This window comes from Bombus terrestris, chromosome 12, assembly GCF_910591885.1.
Source record: "Bombus terrestris chromosome 12, iyBomTerr1.2, whole genome shotgun sequence".
In the NCBI taxonomy this organism is placed as follows: Eukaryota; Metazoa; Arthropoda; class Insecta; order Hymenoptera; family Apidae; genus Bombus; species Bombus terrestris.
In genome coordinates, this window is record NC_063280.1 from 11,498,027 (window position 1) to 11,520,914 (window position 22,888).

The 22,888-nt window shown below is 36.7% G+C and overlaps 1 protein-coding gene and 1 long non-coding RNA gene across 5 annotated transcripts in view; both read right to left on the reverse strand.

Annotated features, from left to right (window-relative positions):
- LOC100648065 (centrosomin) overlaps positions 1 to 22,828 on the reverse strand; it is a 37,347-nt gene extending 14,519 nt beyond the window's left edge. For 2 of the 4 annotated variants that reach the window (XM_020865796.2, XM_003399607.4), the window contains exons 1-3: positions 18,898 to 20,167; positions 12,089 to 12,144; positions 140 to 357 (exon numbers count right to left, since the gene is read on the reverse strand). In XM_020865796.2, coding sequence (XP_020721455.2) covers positions 140 to 357; positions 12,089 to 12,144; positions 18,898 to 19,019 — 396 coding nt within the window. In that variant the 5' untranslated portion in view covers positions 19,020 to 20,167. Of the gene's footprint in view, positions 1 to 139; positions 358 to 4,973; positions 5,201 to 12,088; positions 12,145 to 18,897; positions 20,168 to 22,731 lie in introns of those variants that run through there. The other 2 variants (XM_003399609.4, XM_003399608.4) reach the window with 2 other exon arrangements.
- LOC125386096 lies at positions 20,996 to 22,725 on the reverse strand. The gene is made up of 2 exons (XR_007225955.1): positions 21,925 to 22,725; positions 20,996 to 21,591 (listed from the first exon to the last, which is right to left on the reverse strand). It is a non-coding gene; the product is annotated as an uncharacterized LOC125386096 (long non-coding RNA).
- Positions 22,829 to 22,888: the final 60 nt, after the last annotated feature.

Below are 22,888 nucleotides of genomic sequence, written 5' to 3' on the forward strand. Positions count from 1 at the left end.
ATTCGCGGAATATATACGCGCCTTTCAGATCAAACGATTAAAATTTTAATTAAAGAAGAAAAAGAAAAAGGGGAAATTGCGAATAAGCTACAAAGTATCGCAACGATTTGATAGAAGGTAAAATGGAATACGTAGAAACCTTTAACTCGATATTCTTTTTTATCGCATTTTCATCCGCTGATGTAATTCCCATCCGCTCTTCCAGAAAATAAATCCGTAATTTAAGGTTGAAGTTTTCCTTCTTCAGAGCTTCTAATTGATCTTCGTACTCTTTCATCGTCCTACCAATTCCTGCTCCGTCTCTGCTTCCAATTACCCCCGTTGGTGACGTCTTCCCAGGCGATCTCGCATTTGTGCCTAAAACAAAAAACCAAATACATCCTTTAATATTTTTATCCGTGAAAAGCGTTTTTCGCGCACCTGTGAAATATTATTTAAAAAACTACCAACTTTACTTAGCTTCGTATTATACGCGTATTATATAGTGATATATTTATTAAAACATTATTAATCGTAAATTAATCAACAAATTATTGTAAGGTGTACGTTTGAACCGATATCGGTATATAATGTCGCAATAAAATCAACTTTACTTAGCTTTGTATTATACACGTATTATATAGTGATATATTTATTAAAACATTATTAATCGTAAATTAATCAACAAATTATTGTAAGGTGTACGTTTGAACCGATATCGGTATATAATATCGCAATAAAATCATAAGATAATAAGGAATAAATTGTTAGGACCATTTTGATATAATAATTTTGGAATAAATTATTCATCAGTCGTAATTACAATATAAATTGCTAGAAGCATTGGATATAGGAAGAGATAAAGACTCGTCGTACAATCATATTACAAATCGGTTCAATCCAATTTCTTGCTGGTTGATTTGCTTAATTAAAGCTATGCAGATTGTCTACGATATTCTGCACGAGCATAATATCAGAGATGATCGTCATTTACGATTCAATTGATCCGATAAGTCACGCACGGAACATAAAATTCAAAGTAATACGAGGAAGAAACATGTAGAAGCGATTCTATTTCTGAAAATAGTTTACGTTGATCATTTTCAATTTAACATTGTTAAATGGAAATAACCAAAATCGTCGACAAATTAAATTTATCGAAGACATTGTGGATTATTTATCAATTAATCCTGAAATACACACGAATCAAAGATTTTAAACAATGCGTAAATAAATCGGATGGCGTGTAAACTCGCACTTGTATTAATTTTTCTTCTTTAAACTAAACGTTATTACGCTGAAATCGTTATGAGAATTATTTAGAATTATCGCTTTTATTTAAAATTTCTTCTAGAAAAATTCAACGATTGTCGGTATAAAAATTCTTACTTTCCATAATTAATAGGGCGATCGGTTAACCCAATACCGTAGGGTATTTCGTTAGCAAAGAAGCTGTCTTTAAGCCATTTCTAACGATGACAATTTTCATCGATTCCCAATGTCCGACAGGTAAGATTTTTGTCCTTTTCGTCACCTATTAATGATTCGTCGACGAATCCGGTCACAGAAACGAGAAAGACGATCGCATCGATCCGGTTACGTTATTTTTATCATTTACGTGCTGAACATTTGTACCCAAATTTTGTGTTTTCCGTTTACTTTGTAATAGTTCGTGTCACCCTAACCCGTATCCCCCTGACTTACTATTGAGAAGCTATTCGAATTGCAGGATCATAGATAAAAGACGACCTATCCATGAAGTTACGCACGTACGCGTTGTTCCAGATTGCTCTACGGAAGCGAAAGGCGTGATTTGATAGTTTTCAAAGACTTGGTTCGAAGATACGTTTATTTAGAATTTAGTTTAGATAAGTTTTCTTCGATTATTCGATTATTCTAAAATTTGCGTTGTAAATATCGTATTTTCTCGGATCGTCGCATACAAACAAGCTAATTATCTCATTATTCAAAGATAATTGAAAGAATTCCTAGGGCAAACGCTCTGCAAGGCGTAAAATATATTTTCTAATTTTAGTTTAAGCGTATGTAAAACCGATACTTAAAATTCGAATTATTTATCTTCCCCAAGGAAGTTTACTAAAATAGGACGTTATTTGATCTTGATACAAAACAAAAGTATTTTAGCTGCTGAAGTTATTTTATTGTTGTATTACCCTATAAATTCTAAAGTAAATACAGAGTAAAGACGTAGCCGAAGATGATTCACCGTTTCAAATATTTGTGTTTTATCGTTATTTCAAATAATAGCGAATGCTTAAAACTTCCTAACAACCTTATTTTTACCGATAACTTGTCTGATCTTTCTTATGTCTATGCAGTTCTTCTTAAGTTCTTGTATTTCAAAAAATCTTCTTCCAAAGATTCTTTCGAACGTTCCTGCAAGTTTCTGAAATATCATCCAGTAGTATTTATCGCCACATGTCACCGTAATTGTTTCGAGCGAAGCAAAATGTAAACGGAACAATGAACAAAATGAAAAATTACTTGAAATTATCGATCGGAAACTACCCATGCGGATGAAGGGTTAAGCCTAGAAGAGAATCTCAACTTCAAACACGTTAAGGCGTTTGAATTCCCCTTTGGTTAACAAACAGAAGAGAAATAGAAAACACGGAGTAAAGAAACGAGCTCGGCTTACGGACAAAGTTTCTAGTAATGCAAACAGGACTTCTCAAACACGAAACCAAAGATAAGCCCGCTGTGATTAGATCCCTTTAAAGGACACAACCGACGCACGAGCGACGCACAGCACGAGCGACGTCCGTGACTAATTGCACACAGGATTGCTACAAATCGCTCGTTTTTCTCCAGGTGCGCTTGTTGCAATGATTGAACGTTGAATCGATCCTATTCTCGAATTCATTCGAGCTACGTGACTGATGCCAATTTCGCGATGCTAAACGGGCGCCGCGCTCTTCTTCTCTTTTAAATCTTCTTCACGCGTCACCAACCAACATTAAGCCTTTCAGCCGATCTTCGCAAACGTCGTCCACGATGCTCGTTCGACGCAGATTTTTACAAGCCTCTAGTCCTCCTTTTCCTTTGTTTCGACTCGTCGCGTTCGTCAGCCCTGTCTCCTCCCTCTTTTCTTCTCTCTCGTTGCCAGTTGTCGGTAAAAATTGCAACAAAGAGTCGCGAGGTGCGACGCTCTTGTAGCGTGGTTCAACGACTTGTAAAAATTTGTATCGACCTTGCGAGCGATTCCGACAAAACAGCGTTGCAACAAACCGCGCCCTGTTCGAGTCGAATACACATCTACGGTCGGTATACGCGTACGATATCAAATTTCGATAATCCTCGTAGAAAATATTCGGCAAGTCTGGTAAAATTCCATCGACGTTGATCGAAAGAGAACGAGACAATTCGAAAGCATTCCGATGGCACGTGACTTCATACGATGCCATTGGCAACACCGAGCCGTGAAATGAAAATCATTGAAACATAAAGGAAAGGCGAATGAAAATAACGCATCTGGACGATAGGTGCTGGTAACGAAGCAACCAACCAGCGCTCAAATTCACGCTGCCATTTGTGCTTTAATACGATCTATTAAGCTCGGTAGTTAGCGACCTTTCTTTGTGCGACACAATTCAGCGCAAAGAGGGTCCATCCAGCATTCAGCGCATTCTGAAAGGCCCGTTGACTTTATTTTTCTCTCAATAGGATGCAATCATTCAAGGTCGAGCGAGATGTAAACAATACCCAGTTTAAAACGGTGAATTTCTACGATTGCATAGAGATTATGTTCGATTATGACGATGGGCACTATCCGGGTTGTCGATAAACGAAGAAGTAACTCGATATCGGTAAATAGGTTTACGTTTCTTTGGACTAGGAGAACAAAGGATAATAATAGAACATTTGGCAATGAACGTCTAACGATTTATCTGCTAATACATGTGATGGAGTATTAGCTAAACTTCAATTGCAAGCAACATTTACTTTTTGTGTAAAAATTTTAAATAAAGATTCATTACCATATATACGTATATATATGTTGAACAATTCGAAGCAATCGAAACGTAAAAATACTTCTTTTTAAGAAAAGCATAGATAACTTTAAAAATAGCAGCCACGTTATCGACGGAGCAACGCGCTGTGTTACGTAATTCGGTATAAAGTTTTCCTTTCCTTTGGTATGTTTGCTCGTTGAAAAATGGCACGTCTATTACGAAAAAATAACACATCGTTTTAACAAATTATTATCCATACATCGTAACAAAACGATTTTTCCATTTTTCGCTGAAAGGTTTAACCTATTTGAAAAAATGTCAAACGTATCGGACCGATCGACCTCTAAATCATTCACGCAATCAATTCGACCTATCGTCACTTTCTTAGAACACGATATATATTAAATTTAACTACGAAGTAACATTCGCGAGTCGTTAAATTCAATCACACGTGAAAACAACAATTGAAAAAACACTTTAATTTATAAACCACGTAATTTAATTTCGTCTATATACAAGAAAATCACACGCACACATACACGGTTATCGCAATTTTATCCCTCACGATATACATAGCAGCAGATGAGACCTCAAGGCGGTAAAAATCCATAATTTAGGAAGGAAAAGAATTTAGCTCAGAGAATAACGCCATACGCGCCATATACGGCGGTATAGCAATTTATCAACAGGAGCAGTTCACCGACAGTCTCAAACCATGTAATACGAATTGTGATTAGTGGAAAGCTTTGTGCGTAAGAATTACAAGTTTATAAATGCATACAATCACATTTATGAGAAATTTAGAACTGGATTAAGCGAACTGGATGGAACGAAAGAAAGAACGCTGCTGCTATAACACGCCTGTATTTAGCAAATGTAGTATTTAAACGTCTGTATTTAGAAACGAATCTGCTCGCAAAGTTCGTAAGAATACGAATACCGTTATGAATATTCGCAGTCTAACGATTACGTAAAAAACGATACTAAACAGATGCGAGTAACATGCGAAGTGATTTTTACCGAACATAACGTGAACTTGGATTGGCCTGTCCTGGATGTTGTCAAGGGTGGTCGGAACGTGAACGCGCGACCTACCACATCCCATGCCACGTAAAATCTTCCGTAAAACATCACATCTTACTGGCTATTCTAGAGCCGAACTAAACGCAGAAATAAAACGAACAAAGACCATTGAGTGTTCTCCGATGATATTTCGTAGGTCTTTTCGCGATGGACGTAGAAACGCTAACTGAGATAAAATGGCAAAGCAGCGCCAAAGTTTACATCGCAATAACCTACAGTTAAAATTATATCCCGAGCATATATCGGATCGCGTATAGCTTATGATACATATAGGCAACCGTTTCAAGGATTCTGCGAGCCGCAACTGCATGGAACAACGAATCGACAGCTGTGGAAAAATTCGTTGTTAATTTACACTACGAGGAAGCACGATGGAAGAGCTTCGATAATAGCGAAAATCACTTTCATAATCTGTATATTTTGGAATGTTAAAGACAAACATTTTTTGGGCAAAGATACACCCTCTGGATTCTGCGTGTTTGCACAAATTTGTGCTATATCCAACGCGTAAACGATGCCGAGATGGTTAAGTTTTTCTATTAACTGCGACAAGCTTCCGAACATCTCTGTGTATATATTTTCAGAAAACGATCGTTGCTTCTATGTACCGAAAAGGAATACGTAACACGTATAAGCAGAATTCCAAGCAGGAAGTAGATCCTATTTCATGTTCATACGTTAGATTGATCACAGGAAGCCGTCATATCTTAACCCTAACGTGCATTTCCTCCTATAGTTAGAAGTACGAGTCCTGTTTCCACTCAAGTTCAAATGCCCTCAACGCAGTTCCTGTGCAGCGTTGAACGTCACGTGCTCTTTCCTCACGTGCTCTACCCTCGTGAGTAGAAATTACTATCTACACGTATGTTTTTAGGAGGAAGCGTAACTTAGAAAAGGAACAAGATAGCGTGTACTATTTTAATCATTTAATAATAGCATTGTTTAATTTTGGTTCTTAATATGTAGGTAGCAGATGATATTTTATATATCAATTCGTAAAATAAAATAGACCGATCGAATTTCGTTTCGATCAAAATACCTTTTTTAAATCGTACGTAAATATCTGTGGAAACAACGAGGGCCAATTTCAGCCACTCCATTACATCTTATCTTTTAGCTGAACAAGGTTGAAATCTTTCGAATAATCGATAATCACGTATCCGATAAACTCGCTTTCCTTTCACCCTCGATTTTTAAACTCAACAAAGCGTGAAACGAGCATACCAAGCAAGCGGAAAAGAATCTTTATTTATTAAAGGAAAAAAAAGAAAATTAGAAATTATCCATTAAGGAATTGTCGTCCATGTTATCAATACCAAGTTGCCAACTCGAGCTTTATTTTGTAATTCTCTTTCGTTAACTCGCATCTAAACTCAATTCCCCGTACAAACGTAAACGTATCTGTCAATTCTTTTTCCAAAGAAAACATCAAATAAAAAAAGAAGGTTGATCGTTAGATTACAAACTAAAAAAATAATCTTCGACTCTACCAAGCCCCACTTTACCGTCGATCGATCAAAGGAGAGAAGCTAACAACACCAACCTGCGTCTATTAAACCTACTTCTTCGAAGGCTATCCCGTTTCGAGATCACAAATTTTTCCAATCGTTCCATTTGCCCCCGGAGGGATCGATTCCAGACAGAAATTCAGCAATGCCCGAGTACGTTAAAGAAATATCGGCAAAGTCGCACGTCCATTAAAACCTCTCTCCGGGCAAACCACCAGTAACATCCGCGTCATATGCCGCGTCATGATTCCAGATTTCCAGGAATCGATCGGCAAATCTCAGCGATTTGGGTATCGGTACAAGTACGATATCGACTGTGAACCTCGGCTCTGTCGGCCGGACGTAGAGCTGGCGTATTTATAGATGACACATTTAGGCCAGAAGCAACGTTTCAACTATCTTTATTTTGGCAGACCACTCTCCAGCTCTTCGGTGTGTGTCTGTTCGACCTGACTGTAATTAAAGTTACGAGAAATCGTCTTGAACGTAAGCTCGCGCAATTGTAACTTTGCCGGTTAACATCGGCCTATTAATCGTAGATCACGAAATTAGGAGCAGAAGAGGTCAAAACGGGCTTCGCGGTTATTTCGGGTCGCTCGAACTCGCCACCGGCATTGCGACACCGTGTACTTACATATTATGTTACCTTTGGTAACGCGCGTGTCGTCGCGGTTTCTGTGTTCGTGTCAACCGGAGGCTTCTGTGACCGATATCGAATTCTGTTAATCGACTTGGCCGCCTGAATCGAGCGGAAAATAGAATTGGATTGGATTCACGAGGGTCGGCCCGGTTATTAAAGCTTGATCGATAGAACAACAGAAACGTCTTGCGAGACGTTTTTCTATCGGCAAGTTTACGTTGATTTTCATTTTTTAAATTTCTTTCGTCTCTGCTCTACTATTTGGCAGACTTCTGATCCAACGATGAAAGTTTATTCGCAAATGGGCACATCGACGACCAAAGTTTAACGTCCCTGCCATGTGTGTTAATCTTAATACGTAAAAATAGCATCAGCGCTTGAGTTATCATTTAGTTCATAAAGACACTAGGTTTTCGCAGACACGTAGGCGTCTGGCTCGATCCCAATCGTGTCAAAGTATAAATGAAAATGACACGGAGGTGGTAGCGGTTCCGAAACGAGTAATTAAACCGAAACGTAAGTATCCTACGTTAGTCATTTAATTATTCACCCAACTGTGCGTGGCGCTTAACGCTACTTAAATGAATTATCATTTCGTATTATTGGCAAATTGAACAACATTGGATCTATCGTGATAAATTATCACGAATTTTCTATCGAGAATCGAATTTTTGTATTGGAATTATTTATGGATCGTTAAATAAACTTATGGAGAATTTGTTCGATACCGATTTATTCGACTTTGCGCTATTGTCGAAATATTTTTCAAATCAATTAGTTTCTAATACGAAATGGTATTCGTTTTTTATTTTCAACGATGTTTCCTCTCTCTGCGATCAGAAATATTGATTTATCTCTACATACGTATGCATAAAATACAAAAGTGACTGATTCACTCGTCAACGTTCAACCCAAACAGCTGTGCCTAAAAACGTGAACAGCCCACTTCTGTCATGACGTGATCGTGGCACAAGAAAGGGAATTTGGAAAAATTAATTTCGATTCTAAAGTGGTGAGACGCGGATGAATTTTTCTTAAAGGATAACCACGTGGCTCATATCTCGAGAGTTACCGAGAGATATGAACTTTTCGTTAGAAACAAACAAACGCGTGTTTCAGCGTTTTTCGAAATTCAACCCTTACAGAGAAGGGGTAAGGTATTCTTCTCTATGTGTATCCACTGAAGCTGGGTATTTAAGATTTGGCAAACAAACTTCTCATTAGAAATAAATAAACACGCGTTTGAGCGTCTCTCGAAATTCAACTTCTAAATGGTAACAAACATAAATTATCATAAAAAGAAATAGCGAAGCCGTGGACCAGCAGCTAGTTATTTCGTTATTGAATTTATCTACAACTTGACTTATCCGCTTCATCAGAGAAAACTTAATATTTTAGTAGCGCAAATTCTTTGACACTGCAAAGTCTGGTATACTTAATTTATAATTCTATAGCGATAACACAGAGCTTAATCGGAACAAATATCTATATTGCAATCCATTTCACACGTACTGATCGAAAACAGTCGTCTCGATTTCGATATTCTGTTTTACGTTAAGATCTCAGCAAACTGTTCGTCGCAAAATAAACGTAACGTATTTCCTATCAGTTTCGCGTATTTTCGTAAACTCTTGATCCAACAAATTTCTCACCATCAAAGTACTACGTATAACCAAAGCTAATAACAACCGTCCTAGCTATCCAATTAAATCCAATAACACCTGCAACATAAAGACTCGAGAAATCAGGAAGAATCAATACGCGAGCAGAAATAGTGGAAAGTTTGGCTACCATCGCGTCTAACGCTCGAAGCTTGGTGTTCGATGCAAATTTCGCATTCCGAGCATCGGGAGAAAGTTTGGACGATAGGAGAGTTCGACCATCTGGAGAAATAAACAACCGGTTCACTTGGACAATGCACCGCGATGTGCATGGTGTTTTATCTAGAAGCAAGATCGTGTCGTTCAACATGGAAATCGTTCGCAAAGGTGGCGAATAACGTGCCGCAGGACCACAGGGCAACGTGTTACAGAAATAAATACAGAGTCGCGACACGTTTCTCCTACTCTCTCTCTTTCTCTCCGTCTCTGTCCCTCTGGCCGCGGAACCCACCGAAATAAATGGATCGCTGCTTCCTGTAATTTGAGATCGCGAAAAACATTTTTCTAGGATGCATCGAACACCTTTGTTTTGGAGGGAAAGTCATCAACTACGCTGCAAACGCATTGTATCAGCTTACGATCTTTGAAACGAACTCTATAGCGGCTGTGAAAGATATTTGTACATCGAAGGCTTTCTTTTCTATCAGTTTCTACACGTTTCGTTTACGCAGTGTGAAATTTTTGTAGTCACACGAACGATTGCTATTAAACGATACGAAATACAACATACCGGGCCTAATCGGCTAGTACGCGAATGCTAAAATAAGCACAACTACCTTAACATCGCGACTACCAATTCGGTAAAAGCAAGTGATATCAGATTTCTTGCAATTGCCAAAAACGTTCGAACAATAGGAAGGATTATACGCGGAAAATCGCAATGCCGCTCGTAGCGACGTTGCCTCTCGTTTATCTGCATAATAGGCTTTGATTGAAATTTTTCGCATTGATGCGAAGAAACGCATCACGTTCGTTATAATGCCAGGAACCCATCGCCGCGAATCTATCGGTACGAATCGTTCGCTAGCACGTCGAATATTTCACGTCGGTCCGAGGCATCGTTTAAAACGCGGACTGGACGCAGCTGTTGTAAACGAAGAGCCGATGTTTCGCGCGCGAACGAAAATCAACGCGGCGTATGGAACGTGCGGCCACGTGCGATCTTTATCTATAGATCGAGGATCACGAAAACGTACAGATCGCGGATAGGACCGGGCCAAGATGTCGGTTGGTTCTGGCACAGATTCGTTTACCAAGGGCCAAATTTATGCGTATACCACAAAGCAACCGGGTTGATATAGCTAACTTTTGGCCATTGGCCACAGGTTCCTGGTGCTAAAGACTTTCTTTTGTCTTTTAAGACGATACGCGTATCCCTGTATTTCGTCGACTTTACCATTCGGTACCATTTTTGGAAGGAGTTTGGTCGAATTTAACGCAAAGTTTCTGTCATTGTTCGGGGAATAAACGGATTTCTTTGGAACCTCGGATGAATTAAGAGGCTGTGTTCGAAACACCGGGCGTGACCACCCCTGTCGTAAACGTGAGATTACGTCTCGTCGGCGCGCGTCGCGGCGCGGCGTCTGCGTGGACGTAAAATAGCAGTAGCCGAGTGGAACAAGGTTCGTTGCCCCGTTTTCATCGCGATAGATGCAATTTGAATTCTTGCGGGCAAGATCTAATTAAAGCGAGATCGGACAAAGAGGTATTTACGATCTACGGTAATATTTATTCCAACAAAATGGTAATCCGCGCACGTTACAAGGAATTCGGTTCGAGATCGATCTTCCAACCGACGAGTATATTTTCGTACACGAATTTAGGACGAACGATCGTTCTCCGTGAGACAATCAGCTGTTCATCGACTATGACCGATGTCGACAGGGGGTCAATTGCTCGAGGGAAATAGCCAATGAAGGTAGTTTCACTAGGGAAACAGGAAGGTAACTGATCGTTCCATTGTCGACTCCAATATCGGTGACCTCTCGTTCGAGCAATCGCTTAATTTGCAGGGACATCTGTACGCGATACGTTCATCCGATCCGAGACTATAAGTAATAAATGTAATCGGCTCTTATGCAACGATATCCTACCTTGATCACGCACCGTAAAATTGTATCCGCTCCATCCTGATGATCGATAGACGTTTGAAAACTTTAACGAGTCATTAATCGCTGATTCGCTGATCTTAACGCTTCGTTTACGCAGACATTTGAAAATATCTATAGCTTTATTATTAACGCGATACGTATTCTTTATTTCTATAGATAAATAAATTCCACTATATATAAAATTATGCGTATACGTATACGAAAAGTTGACTTGTTGGAAATAATGTTATTTTCGTATATGATTTTGTAATAATGTATTTATCGGTGATCGTTATAAAGAAAGTCGATACATCGATTTATTAGTCGCTTCAAAATTAATCGAAATATATTCATCGTATTATACGAAACGCGGATAATGTTCCTTCACTCGTGCATAGTTTATCTTACGAACACCAAGTTTCAGTTTGTCAGTATTTTTTTATCTTTTAACAGCTATAAGACATATTCTCTCGAATCTCGATAACGTACGTTCTTTAGAATTTCTCTTCCCTGATAACGAAAATATTTCTCGCTTCGTTTAAAAAACGTTATTTTTGCAAGTTTTATTAAAAACGTACAATTAGATAAGGAATCTTCGCGTAGTATTCTTACTCGCGCCTACTATTAATTCCTTTCTTTCTAACCAACAATTTTATTAACATTTAGTATCTTGACGCTGATGGTGTCAGAGTTTCGTGTCTGTAATATTGCTTCTAACGCCGTTTCGCTGCTCCAATTTTTCTATCTCAGTTTCATACTCGTTTCAACAAACGGTAACGACACTCGTCGTCTTGTAAACATTTTTACGCATAAAATTGAAACCCGATTACTATCTTACTAATAACGATTCTTCTATTTTATCTTCAATCTTAGGAAGCTGTTTTAACGAAGCTTGTACACCGTTACATTGTATAGATATATTTACATACTTTTGTTACACTTTGAAGATATTCGCTGATAAATAATCTATCGTTATTTTAAAGAAAACAGAGAAAAGACACTTGTCTCTCTTTAAAAGGTAATAATTAGACTTGTTAATGAAAATAGTAATTTATTTTTTTTCGATTCCTTAACGAATCAAATGATTCAACTTCTTGACGCTAATCAAAGAAAAATTTAATATTTAAACGTGAAATTCGAAGTTGCTACTTACCATTTATTAACGGCAGAGTTTGATTCATCGTAAAGTCCTGCAGTGGCATATTTGTGCTGTAACAAACACGAAACAAAAATACCAATTAATCACCAATTAATTCACATATTGTACATGCACGCGATACAATTTAAAATTAATTCCATAGATATACGTTAAATTGATATTTTCTGACGAAAGAAAATGAGTACGCAAGGAACTGTAATATTATTTTAAAAATCGAGAATGCAAAATGAAGAACAGGAACCTTTCTTTTACGGCTCCTGGAGACGATAATGAAAGTACGTCACCGAAGCTTAAAGATAGTTTATTTTTGGAATAGGGCCGAAAATGGAGCGGAGGCACGTGGTGGCTCCTGATTCCATACGAAATAGACTGTACGAACTAGACCGAATTAGATGAAACTTTTAAAAAGGATCAAGATGAAGATTGCGTTCTATTTCCAGAGCGACGATCGGTTCAAAGTAAAACGTTCGATCCTAAGGACAAGGTTTGCGCATAGATAAACTATTAATCAGACGACATAACAATTATCCGAAGAATCTCCCGCTAAAATTTCAGCTCGTTAATTTCAACAGGCTAGAATTTCAATTACTTGAAACGTCCGGCGAACGCGTTGCTCGACCAGGCTGATATTTAATTGTACTTATTTTTATTTTCCTTTTTCATCATTTTCTTAATAACTTTTGATACCGAATATCCACGGGAAATCATATTCGCGGTTGACAAAAAGAAAATGATTCCTTCTAGTTCCTATCGGCGATACGAGTATCCTCGACAATGAATCAACTAAAAGAATAGAAGAAATTCAAGATCGAAACGGTTAATTTCAACAACTGAAATTACATTCGAGAGTGTGAAAATTATGAGCGCGGTATGACATCCGGCGGAATTTAAGGAACGATTCGTTATAATTAAACGCGACCCAGATTTTGATTGCAATTTTCTTCGTTCTAACGAAACGGCGGGTTAGCTCGATGTGAAACTGTTTGCGTGATGTGTGACATGTCAGTGATTTATAGTTGCGGGCCACTTCAAACCGAGTTACGGTATACGAATAGCAAGGAAATGCAGAATTTCCAGAAAGGTTTAATTTAGATTTCATCCAAACGCTATTCCTGCTGACCAGTGTTGAAATGTGAAATGAGTAATTAACGGATAATGTCTCTCCAGCGGCTTGTCACGGATCTTAACAAGTTCTAAGAGTTCCGCTATTATTCGCGCGCACCGTGCAGTCTGGAAAATCTGACCTCGCTTCCCTTCTGGGACGTCACACGCTCAGAAATTCGTCTTAAGCATCGGTCCTCGTAGACAAAGTCTCATTCAACATTCATAAACCGTCTATTTAATTTCAATTTCATATACGAACCTCTCCGAATCCGAAACTGATTAATTTCGCCTTTATATAAATAGAATTCGTAGATTTCACGATGACGCGCTCTAATCATTATCCAAAATAAATCACACGAAAAGAACTCGACAAGTATGGATTAGAAAATAAAATGTCGAAAGACAAATTACACGATTAGCTATTTGAGTTGTTGAGAAAAGCTATCGACGTTTAAATAACATGTTTTAAATTTACCATAAAATCTACCATCATTTATGTCATCTGCTCACAAAAAATGAACTGGTGGAAGTCAGTACATAATTGGTTTCTTGAAAATCAAACTAATTAATCGCGTACTTGGGTGATAAAACTGAAATATTGGTCAGTTCGATTTCTCAGATGTTCAGGTTTGATACTTTGCTAAAAGCAAAAACTATTAAATATGAACGATGTATATTTCAATGAAATAAACTTGGTTCTTCTAAAAATAATACGCTGCGGAAAAACAACAACATTGCACGCTACGACGCCAATGGTACAAATTAACGTACGCATTTGAAGCTGAAAATGACACGTTGCACGCAGAGATCCGCAGCGTGTCATTAGCGTTGTTCATCTTTTTCCATAGTGACAAAGAGACGAGAGGGAGAGAACCAGTCATTTCTTTTAGCGAGGTCTATTTAGAAGCTTGCGGTGCACGTAATCCCGTTTACCTCGCGAACCACAGGCCTGTAACCGTGGCCATCCTCTTTTTCGGCAGCACCCCAACATCTGACTCTGATATATTAAGCACTACCCCTTAGGTCCATGTAGAACTAATCCGGATCCAGACTTCTCGGAAACTCAAGACGCCTCAGAAGTTGCTCAGCCCGGAACGAACACGAGGGGAGCGAACGGACCAAAGGGTGACACTATGCTGATATTATTATTGGCCACTTTACGAGACAGGGTTGCTTTGCGTAACGAGAATCGCAGCCGCTACATCCGCCACCAGTCACAAAACGCCACTATTAATTGGCAGCGTAGGTGCTAAATTTGAAACAAAATGGAAAGTTCTCTCGATTCTCAGCTAATAAGTTTGGTAAGAGCTTTGGCTGTTGTTATTCCTTTGCGCTCGGCACTGACACACGATTTAAGCAAACGCGATGAGACGATGGAAAGAAAAGCGAATTAAAGACGATGACTCATTGATGGTTGCGGATCATTTTATTAATTATGCCAGCGTAGAATATTGTGCTTAATGTTTGTTCAAGTTCAGTTTTAAAAGATCGATCGAAAGATTAAGTGGTTTAAAAATTAATATCGGAATATTTAGCGAGTAATTAAAGGAAATATATTAACGAAATATTTATTTTGTAAATGTTAGCTGAAACAAAAATTTGCTTAAATAAGTTCTAACTTTAAATTTTTGTTTAAATATTTAGAAATTAAAATACTTAAAGGGGAGAATTTTAATTTAAAGAATTTTATTTCCTATGTAGATTCTGAACGTTAATTCGTTATGCAGATTTTGAGCCACGCTACGACTGTTGGAAGAATCAAAAACAATATATCATTGAAGAAAAAAGTTTAATTACCGATTTAAGCTTATATACTTGTTGCATCTTATTGCTACGTTTTACCTGTAAATTCTTGTTGGTATTTCGCATAATAAATTTGTATAGTCGCGCTCTAATCAAAATAATATTCATTATAAAATAAAGTTGTTGTACTTTCACTAGATAAAGACTGGAGTTTCGGTGTAAGAATTAATTAATTACAAACGCAGATTGCAAGCACATCGTTCGATCGTCGTCAATTATCTACGTCGTTCGTAAAACTACAATTGGTCGCAATAGAGATTCGTTACATAATTCATAACGCATTTCGTAACATGCAAACGACAGTTATTGTCGCGTTTCATGCATAAAAATCAATCAGAAACATGTCGATCTAATATAAAACAGTTTATAAATAAACGTTTCTTTACGCGATATCTCGTAAATAACAATAATTATCGCAATTTAATTTCTTTAATTAATTAATGCCTGTTAGTAATTTGATAGGAATAGAAACATAGAAGAAACCATTTCGCTTTACGAACCCTCCTCGCGAATTTTCTACTAAAATAAAATTGATTTCGAAATTAACAAACTAAAGTTTAATCGATCACGCTTGTTGCTTAGAAAATGTATATTTGTCTACAGAATCGGCAGACAATTCCTTGCAACGAACTTTGTCCTTGCAACGATTGATCAAAAGATTCAACAACTGACGATACTAAGTTCCATCGGTACATGTTTGGTGTATGTCACCTGCGTGACAACCCAGCTTGGAAAGTCGTTGATAAAGAGGAAAACGATTTTATGAAATGACCCCACACAGTTGTCGTCATCTGGCAAGATGGAGGCTGGTTGTGTAAGTAATCAATACTGGTGAGCAGATATGGTGGCATGGACCGAAAGAGAGCAGTATGTATGCAGCTTGAGCTGTAATTGCTTTTACGATAGAAGTTTCTGGCGTATGGAAAATCTGGCGTTTATTATTGTACTCGCTTTATCCTATCGTGTAGCAATGGATAAATTTCTTAAAAAAGTGCTAAATATCTAATATAGCATTATTCGAGATAATAATAACCAACGGATCACCTTGTGTTTCCATTGAAAGTAATTCCGTAAATCGAGCTTTTAACACGTTGTCATCTCGCGCATTATGCTGTTGAACGATATTAGAACGAACGTGTGTTCACATTGACGTGCAAAGTTCGCTCAATTACCGGATCGTTAAACGCATTAACTTGCCCAGTTAAACAATTAGCTCGGCCCTGCCGAATGAAAACATTGTTTATAGAGCGGTTCAGACTAGCTGCCGTATTCTTATGGCTGACCGAGTGGGTGTCCGGTGGGCGAAAGAGTTCATTAAGGCTTTAATGAACGCATGAGACACTTGGCGAATGTACGCGTATGTAGATTGATGCAATTCAGTCTGATGTGTCGCAATATTCGCTGTGTCACGACCTACGATAGCGGAGGATTTATATATCGTCGAAAGAAAAAATAGAGCACTTTTAGAAAAAATGATTCTGTTTTCTAGTACAGAGATACGTAGATAAAGTTTCTCATTGAACGCAGGCTCTCCATTGTGATACTAAAGTATCGTAATACCAGAGAATTTACATCGTTGAAAAGTACCAGCTTAACCGTGATGAGTTTACATCGATGCATGGATACTTGGTACTACATGTACTTAAAAGGATAGCAATCAAAAGAAATCTCGTAATATGACGAAAACGTGCAAGGAATTATTATCTATTTACGTTATTGTGCAAATAAAATGTCTGGACAAAGTAGTAAATATGTATAATGAAAATGACTCGTATAATCGCAAGGTGCGTTGACCTCCTACAATCTAACATTCAACGATGCTACAGTAAGCACAATTGAATACAGCTGCATCAACTGACAATCACACGAGTTATACTTTCTTCCTAAGTGATATTATATTTTATAATAAAGTAAAACATTGTAGATAAATAAATAGGTTCAGAATAAAAAGATGAACGATAACCATATACTTTGGACCTGTACGATTTTTATAAACAGTAGAATAAAATTCTACGATGAATTCGATATAATTATACATCCATATTAATAAATGAGGTAATTGTAAAAAACATCTACAGACACCTAGTAATAAATAGGAATACATAGCGGTATAATTAATTAAAACAAACGGGATTTACGCGTCTCCAACGTCTCTTTACTTTGTACAATACAAATAGCCAGCAGAATGCACTAATCATTATGGTTTACTTGTGACTCATTTCATAATCGAAACAATAATTCGTGCGATATCCGTACCGGAGGGACAAATATAGACTCTTTACGGTACTTTTCCTAGCTCGGATCAATTAACAGTGGCAAAGTAAATGCCTTACGATAAACGTTGAAATAAGATGTTACAATAAATTTGTTATATATCGTAATAGATATCCTTTATCGAAAATTTCTGAGAAAAAGAGCTGATATAATAAGCTTCTTCGATAACAAAAACACGTTACAAATGTATTCATTTAAGGAATTAGAATAATTCTAGAGTAATACACATATTTTGCCACTTGAGTCACGGAAATCTGTGCGTTTGTCTCTGATTTAGAATATTTGAATCGCGTGTAGTATACGACGTGTACTTTACATTCGACCATCCTGTTATTACGACCAATTGTGCGTATTTTTAATACGAAAGATAGACAGACAGCGGTTAATTAAAACGAAAGCGAGATAAAGAACGACACGTTGGACGTGTAATACATTTAAAATAGGCAATGATCTAACAAATGCAAAAAAATGCAGCCAGTCAAAGAGAAAGTGTGGTAAAAGTCGCGAAGATGTTAGATACGATGAACATGATACCACGAATAAACCATATTTTTATTGATCTCTCAAAGTATTTAAGTATCTCTTTATAACTATCTTTGAACAACTTTTATAACGTTATTCGCTGCGATGAAAAATTTTCTTCGATCACAGAAAAGATTACTGGCGGGAATCTCTTAAAATATGAAATAAAGATTTTACACGGTAGATTAGGACACACAGCAGACTATAATCGAAAAATATGTATCTCGGCAGTCGGATATTTTTGTCGGAGGCCGACGATTTTCAAGTTCAGAGAACTAAAACGATGCACCAGGGAGAAAGGAATTGCATTTAGCGGTTTCTTTGATTTTCCTGCCTCACAATGAAACATTTGATGCTGTTATTCGAAGCTGTCAAACCGAACCCTACCGTCGTGCATCGAGAAACTAACAGACTAAGGTTTACCCCAAAATATTCACGATAAACAATCTAATTTTAAGAAACTAAGGGGAGACGGCATCTTTCACGTATGTAGCTTCGATTTGCTTTGATACAGTAACGAATTTCCTCTGCCAGGCGTATTTTTAAAATGTTTCTCCTTCTAACATATTTCTTCGTATTCCATTGAAATTAATCGCAAAAAGATCAGAAAGAGAAAAGGGAAAATTGAGTATCGGTGGCTTGTTGCCGTAAGTTAGTTGAAAATTGGCTAAACGCTGTATATATACGTTTACAGGAAAATATAAATATAGAAAAATGTACGTAATACGCGTAATATGCAAAAATATCTAAAGAAAGATCATAACTACGATGAATATCACCTTCTAACATCTATACATATACGTACATGCATTTTCACATCGACTTTGAATTCGATGAACACAATCACGACAGCAGTGTCCCATTATAATGTTAATGAAATTTCAAAACGTCTCATAAAACTCGTGTAAATAAAAATATTTCATGACAAACGTTTAAATACTCTTTCATCGGCCATTATATATATTTTTACATGCTGTGCGCAATTTGTGCATTTTTGCATCTTCGAATGCCTCGCAAATGCATAAACATCCGCAGTTTAATTATCACGCAGTTGGTAAATTAACGTGGAAACGGATCCAGGTCAATAAGCTGTTACTTACTTCCGAAACGGACTGTAAACGCTACCCCAGACGCTGGATCTGGTCGGCGAGGGTGAGTTGTTTTGATGTTGATTGGAATATCCGTAGCCGGCGAAAAACATATTGCGGTAATTGTTCCTCATTTGTACACGAAAAATATGACTTCCCGTACGAATAGAATGGTCCTCGAACCGAATCACATACAAAATCACGCGGCCATATATATATATATATATATATACAAAACAAACGTACGTAATAACTATGCACAATAATATAATAACAAACAACGATAATAACAACGTGAATAATAGTTTTGTGATAATACTATGATAACTTGTACTTTCAATGGGCCTTTTTGGCACCTTTATTTGGCACAGAGCGTCACTGTACTAGAGTTCTCAAGCAAGCATTATCAGCGCAAACGTGATCCAACACCATCAGAAGTCCTCTCTCGTCGGTCTTGTTAAAAAGTCATACCGAAATCCAACGATTATTCGTGGCGTAATTCGGTGGCTTGTGACCCAATGAACGTTCGAAAAAGTTGTTTTCCACAGTTTCGATTCCCTGACTAAAACTGTGTTAACACGGTCGACCTATATGCTGCTGGATCGATCAATGCAGAGATAACTCTCGCTCAAGACGACGCGTCAGATGATTCGCACTATTGTGTCCCGATGCACTTCCTAGTCACTAAACACCTTTTCCACGAAACGCCGTTTCGAGTCTGTTTAACGTAAAATGCTGTTCGATACGAACGATCTGAGACAAGAAAGGATCGAAACAAAAGAGGAAAACAAAAAACACAACGAAAACGCAGTCTGGCATGCGTCGAGACCACGACAAAATCACCCTGTCACTGAATCAGCAGTTTATATTTTAGCACAGTCCTTTTGGAAAATGGTAATAAGAGCTTTCTCGCTTGTCGTCTGTCGTCTTCCATCGTGTCCGACGACCAAAACCACTGTCGGTCAAACGTTCACAAACTTTCGATTGCAAATTATTTATTCTCTCGACCAAACGATGATACCGAGGGGAATTTCCAAACGCTTGGCTCAGTCAGGCGTTGCCTTTATAGATAACGATTAACGAGTGTACTTTCGACGAAATGAAGACACTGTCGGATACCGCACGTGACATCACAACTCTGAACCTACTCCAGCGATAGATTGAACGCAACTGAGGGCAGGCAGGCGTCGATGCGACACGGACGCGACACGGCTCACGTTCTGATCGAGGGGAGGCACGAACGGAGGGTTTAAGGTCGGAAGATTCGTGCGGCTGGTCGAGGAGCAAAACGGAGGCCGACGTATGGACCCCGGCCGAATGGGCTAACGGTAGGCGGCGGCGGAGGGAATCTACGGAAAGAGGTAGTGGAGCGGCGGAGTGGTGGAGTAGAGATAAAGAGTAGACGAAGAACGGAGGGAGAGCCGAACGAAACGACAAAAACAGATAGAAAAGCAGGGTTGTAAAGAGACGGAACACTGCGTACATCGGTCAAACACAGTGTCTCTCAATTAGGGGTCGATAAATAAAATTGATGGTTATGCAAAATAATGGATTTTGAAAATAATCTTCAAGTTGGACGAGTCTGATGGTGAAAATACAGATAACGGAGAGGAGTCAATGAATAACTATGAAATTAGTCTTTTTGTTGTTATAAACAATTTTAATTTTTTGTCATAAGATCAATATACATACTACATACATATATTTTATAAGAGGTACTCTCATTTTGTATTGCAAATACGATGACAAGGAATTAACATTTTATGGCTTCAGAAAAATAAATCAAATTTTCAAGATAAAAATACAGTCTGTATAATATAACTGTATTTTTAACGAATATTTAATTTATACCGCATACTGAAAATTGTTATTCTAACTCTTCTTATATATTTCTTTGCGTCTTCATTTTTCATTCATTTCATCTCATTTTTATTTTACGTATTTATATAGTCTATTGAAATATTTAAAAATGCAATCCGTTTAATACATATAATATAACAATTACCAATAAACTACTGTTTCAGGAAATTTCTCTGTTTATAACTTATTAATAAAAAAAGATTATCAATTATAAAGGCTATATCAATTCTAATAAGCAGAACGCATTCGCTAAATATTTGAAAGTATTTATTGAAAGCTTAAGTACCGAATAATTTAATTAATTATTGAATTTTTCAATTATTTTAAACTTCGTATTAAAATTTATTGAAGATTATAATTATACAAAATTGTTAGGGAAAACGGTTCTTTTAGATCGCGAAAATTTCATGAATTTCTGATGCGTGCTAAGTATTCCTCCTTCGTTTCATCTGTCTTTTATAATTCTCCTTCTCTAACAAAAACCGATCCCATGTGCGGAACATTCGTTGAAACATAAATGCGTTCCGGAGAATTAGCGGTCCCTACAACTGCATACAAAGAACGTAATTGTGACGATATAATATAGTTTTTACAGAAAATTAAATATTGAAATTTATGACTTGAGGTAATTATACCCTAAAACGCAAGATAAATATCAGCGAGCCAGATATATGCTTCTAAATGACGGTATTACTACCTCAATATTAAAGGGAAATGATATATTTTTCTTTGTAATTGTTAAAATTAACCAAAATCTTAAACATGCTTAATGAATTGTATTTCTAACCTTTAACAATTCAGAGTAGATTTAAGAACCGTTAAGTAGACAGTGAACTCCATCCCTATCTAGCGAGATAATCATTGTTTAAATAAACAGAGAAATATGGAAAGTAGTAATTATAGTATATATATCTATATTAGGAAAAGCAATACATAATATAGAACGTTTCAGATAAATGAATTACTACAATGTGTAGTTTTAACATTCCTTGCATATAGTTTATAAAACAAAATATAAACAATCAAGTAAAATATATTTTTATGAAAGGCATCGACAAATAAATTTCTAATTAATAATTATAAAAATTTGAAAGTTTCCTCTCACAAGAATTTTTCTCGTTTTACACAAATTCTACAATTAAATTAATATTAGCAATACAATGTTGTATTTTCAATTACCTTGAGAGTAATCATTCTGCTTATACATGTTTTTGATTACAATAAACAAGAATATAATGAAATATTATTAAATAATTACATACAAATATAATTTTAACGCTTTATCTCTATATACAATATATTAACACTAATACCATAATTATCATATATAATAATGCTTTAGCACATTGCTCTTTTTATAAAATTAAAATCATTTGTAATAATGCATGTATAATAACAAGGTTAATTAACTTCGAACCGAACAGTATTCACTTCTAACCTTAAAATTTAGTCTGAAGAAACTTTATACATGCATGCATATTTTTGGATATTTGGAATGCATATTTTATGGAATTTTTGAGGGGAGGAAAATGAGTTTAAGAATTTACAATAATAAAAACAAATTATTATGATTTAAAATTATTGACTTGTTTATAAATAGGGTACTTTACGGAGATTTGTCGGTAAAAGTGTTTTCCACTATATGTTCCACTAAGTGTTTTCCATGTTTTCCACCCTATTGAATGACTAATAATTTTGTAAATATTATTATACATATTATGATGAAATATAAAATGCAAACAAATAACCAAAATTAACATAAATTACTTCTAATCCCTTTTTTTTTAATTTTACAGTTATTATAAACTGTTTTACTAGACCTGTATAAATTATTTCAAGTACATCAACAATATATTGATCTCTCTTCAAGTTGTAAACAATACTATTACGGTATAGGCTGTATTATAAAGTAGTGTGAATAAAGACCTCCAGCTTTGAAAGACAAAAATAACATAGCGCGATATGCAAAGCCATAAATTTACTTACGTATCAAAATAATTTGTCGTGGCAGCCGTTTCATCCATAAAATCCCCCATTTTTTATTTAATTTCACGATGCACATTAGCAACAAACAAATAAAAAACAAGAACTTGCACGCACTTTCAAACCGTCAAATTTAAAAACTAATTCTGAAAGTTTCCAC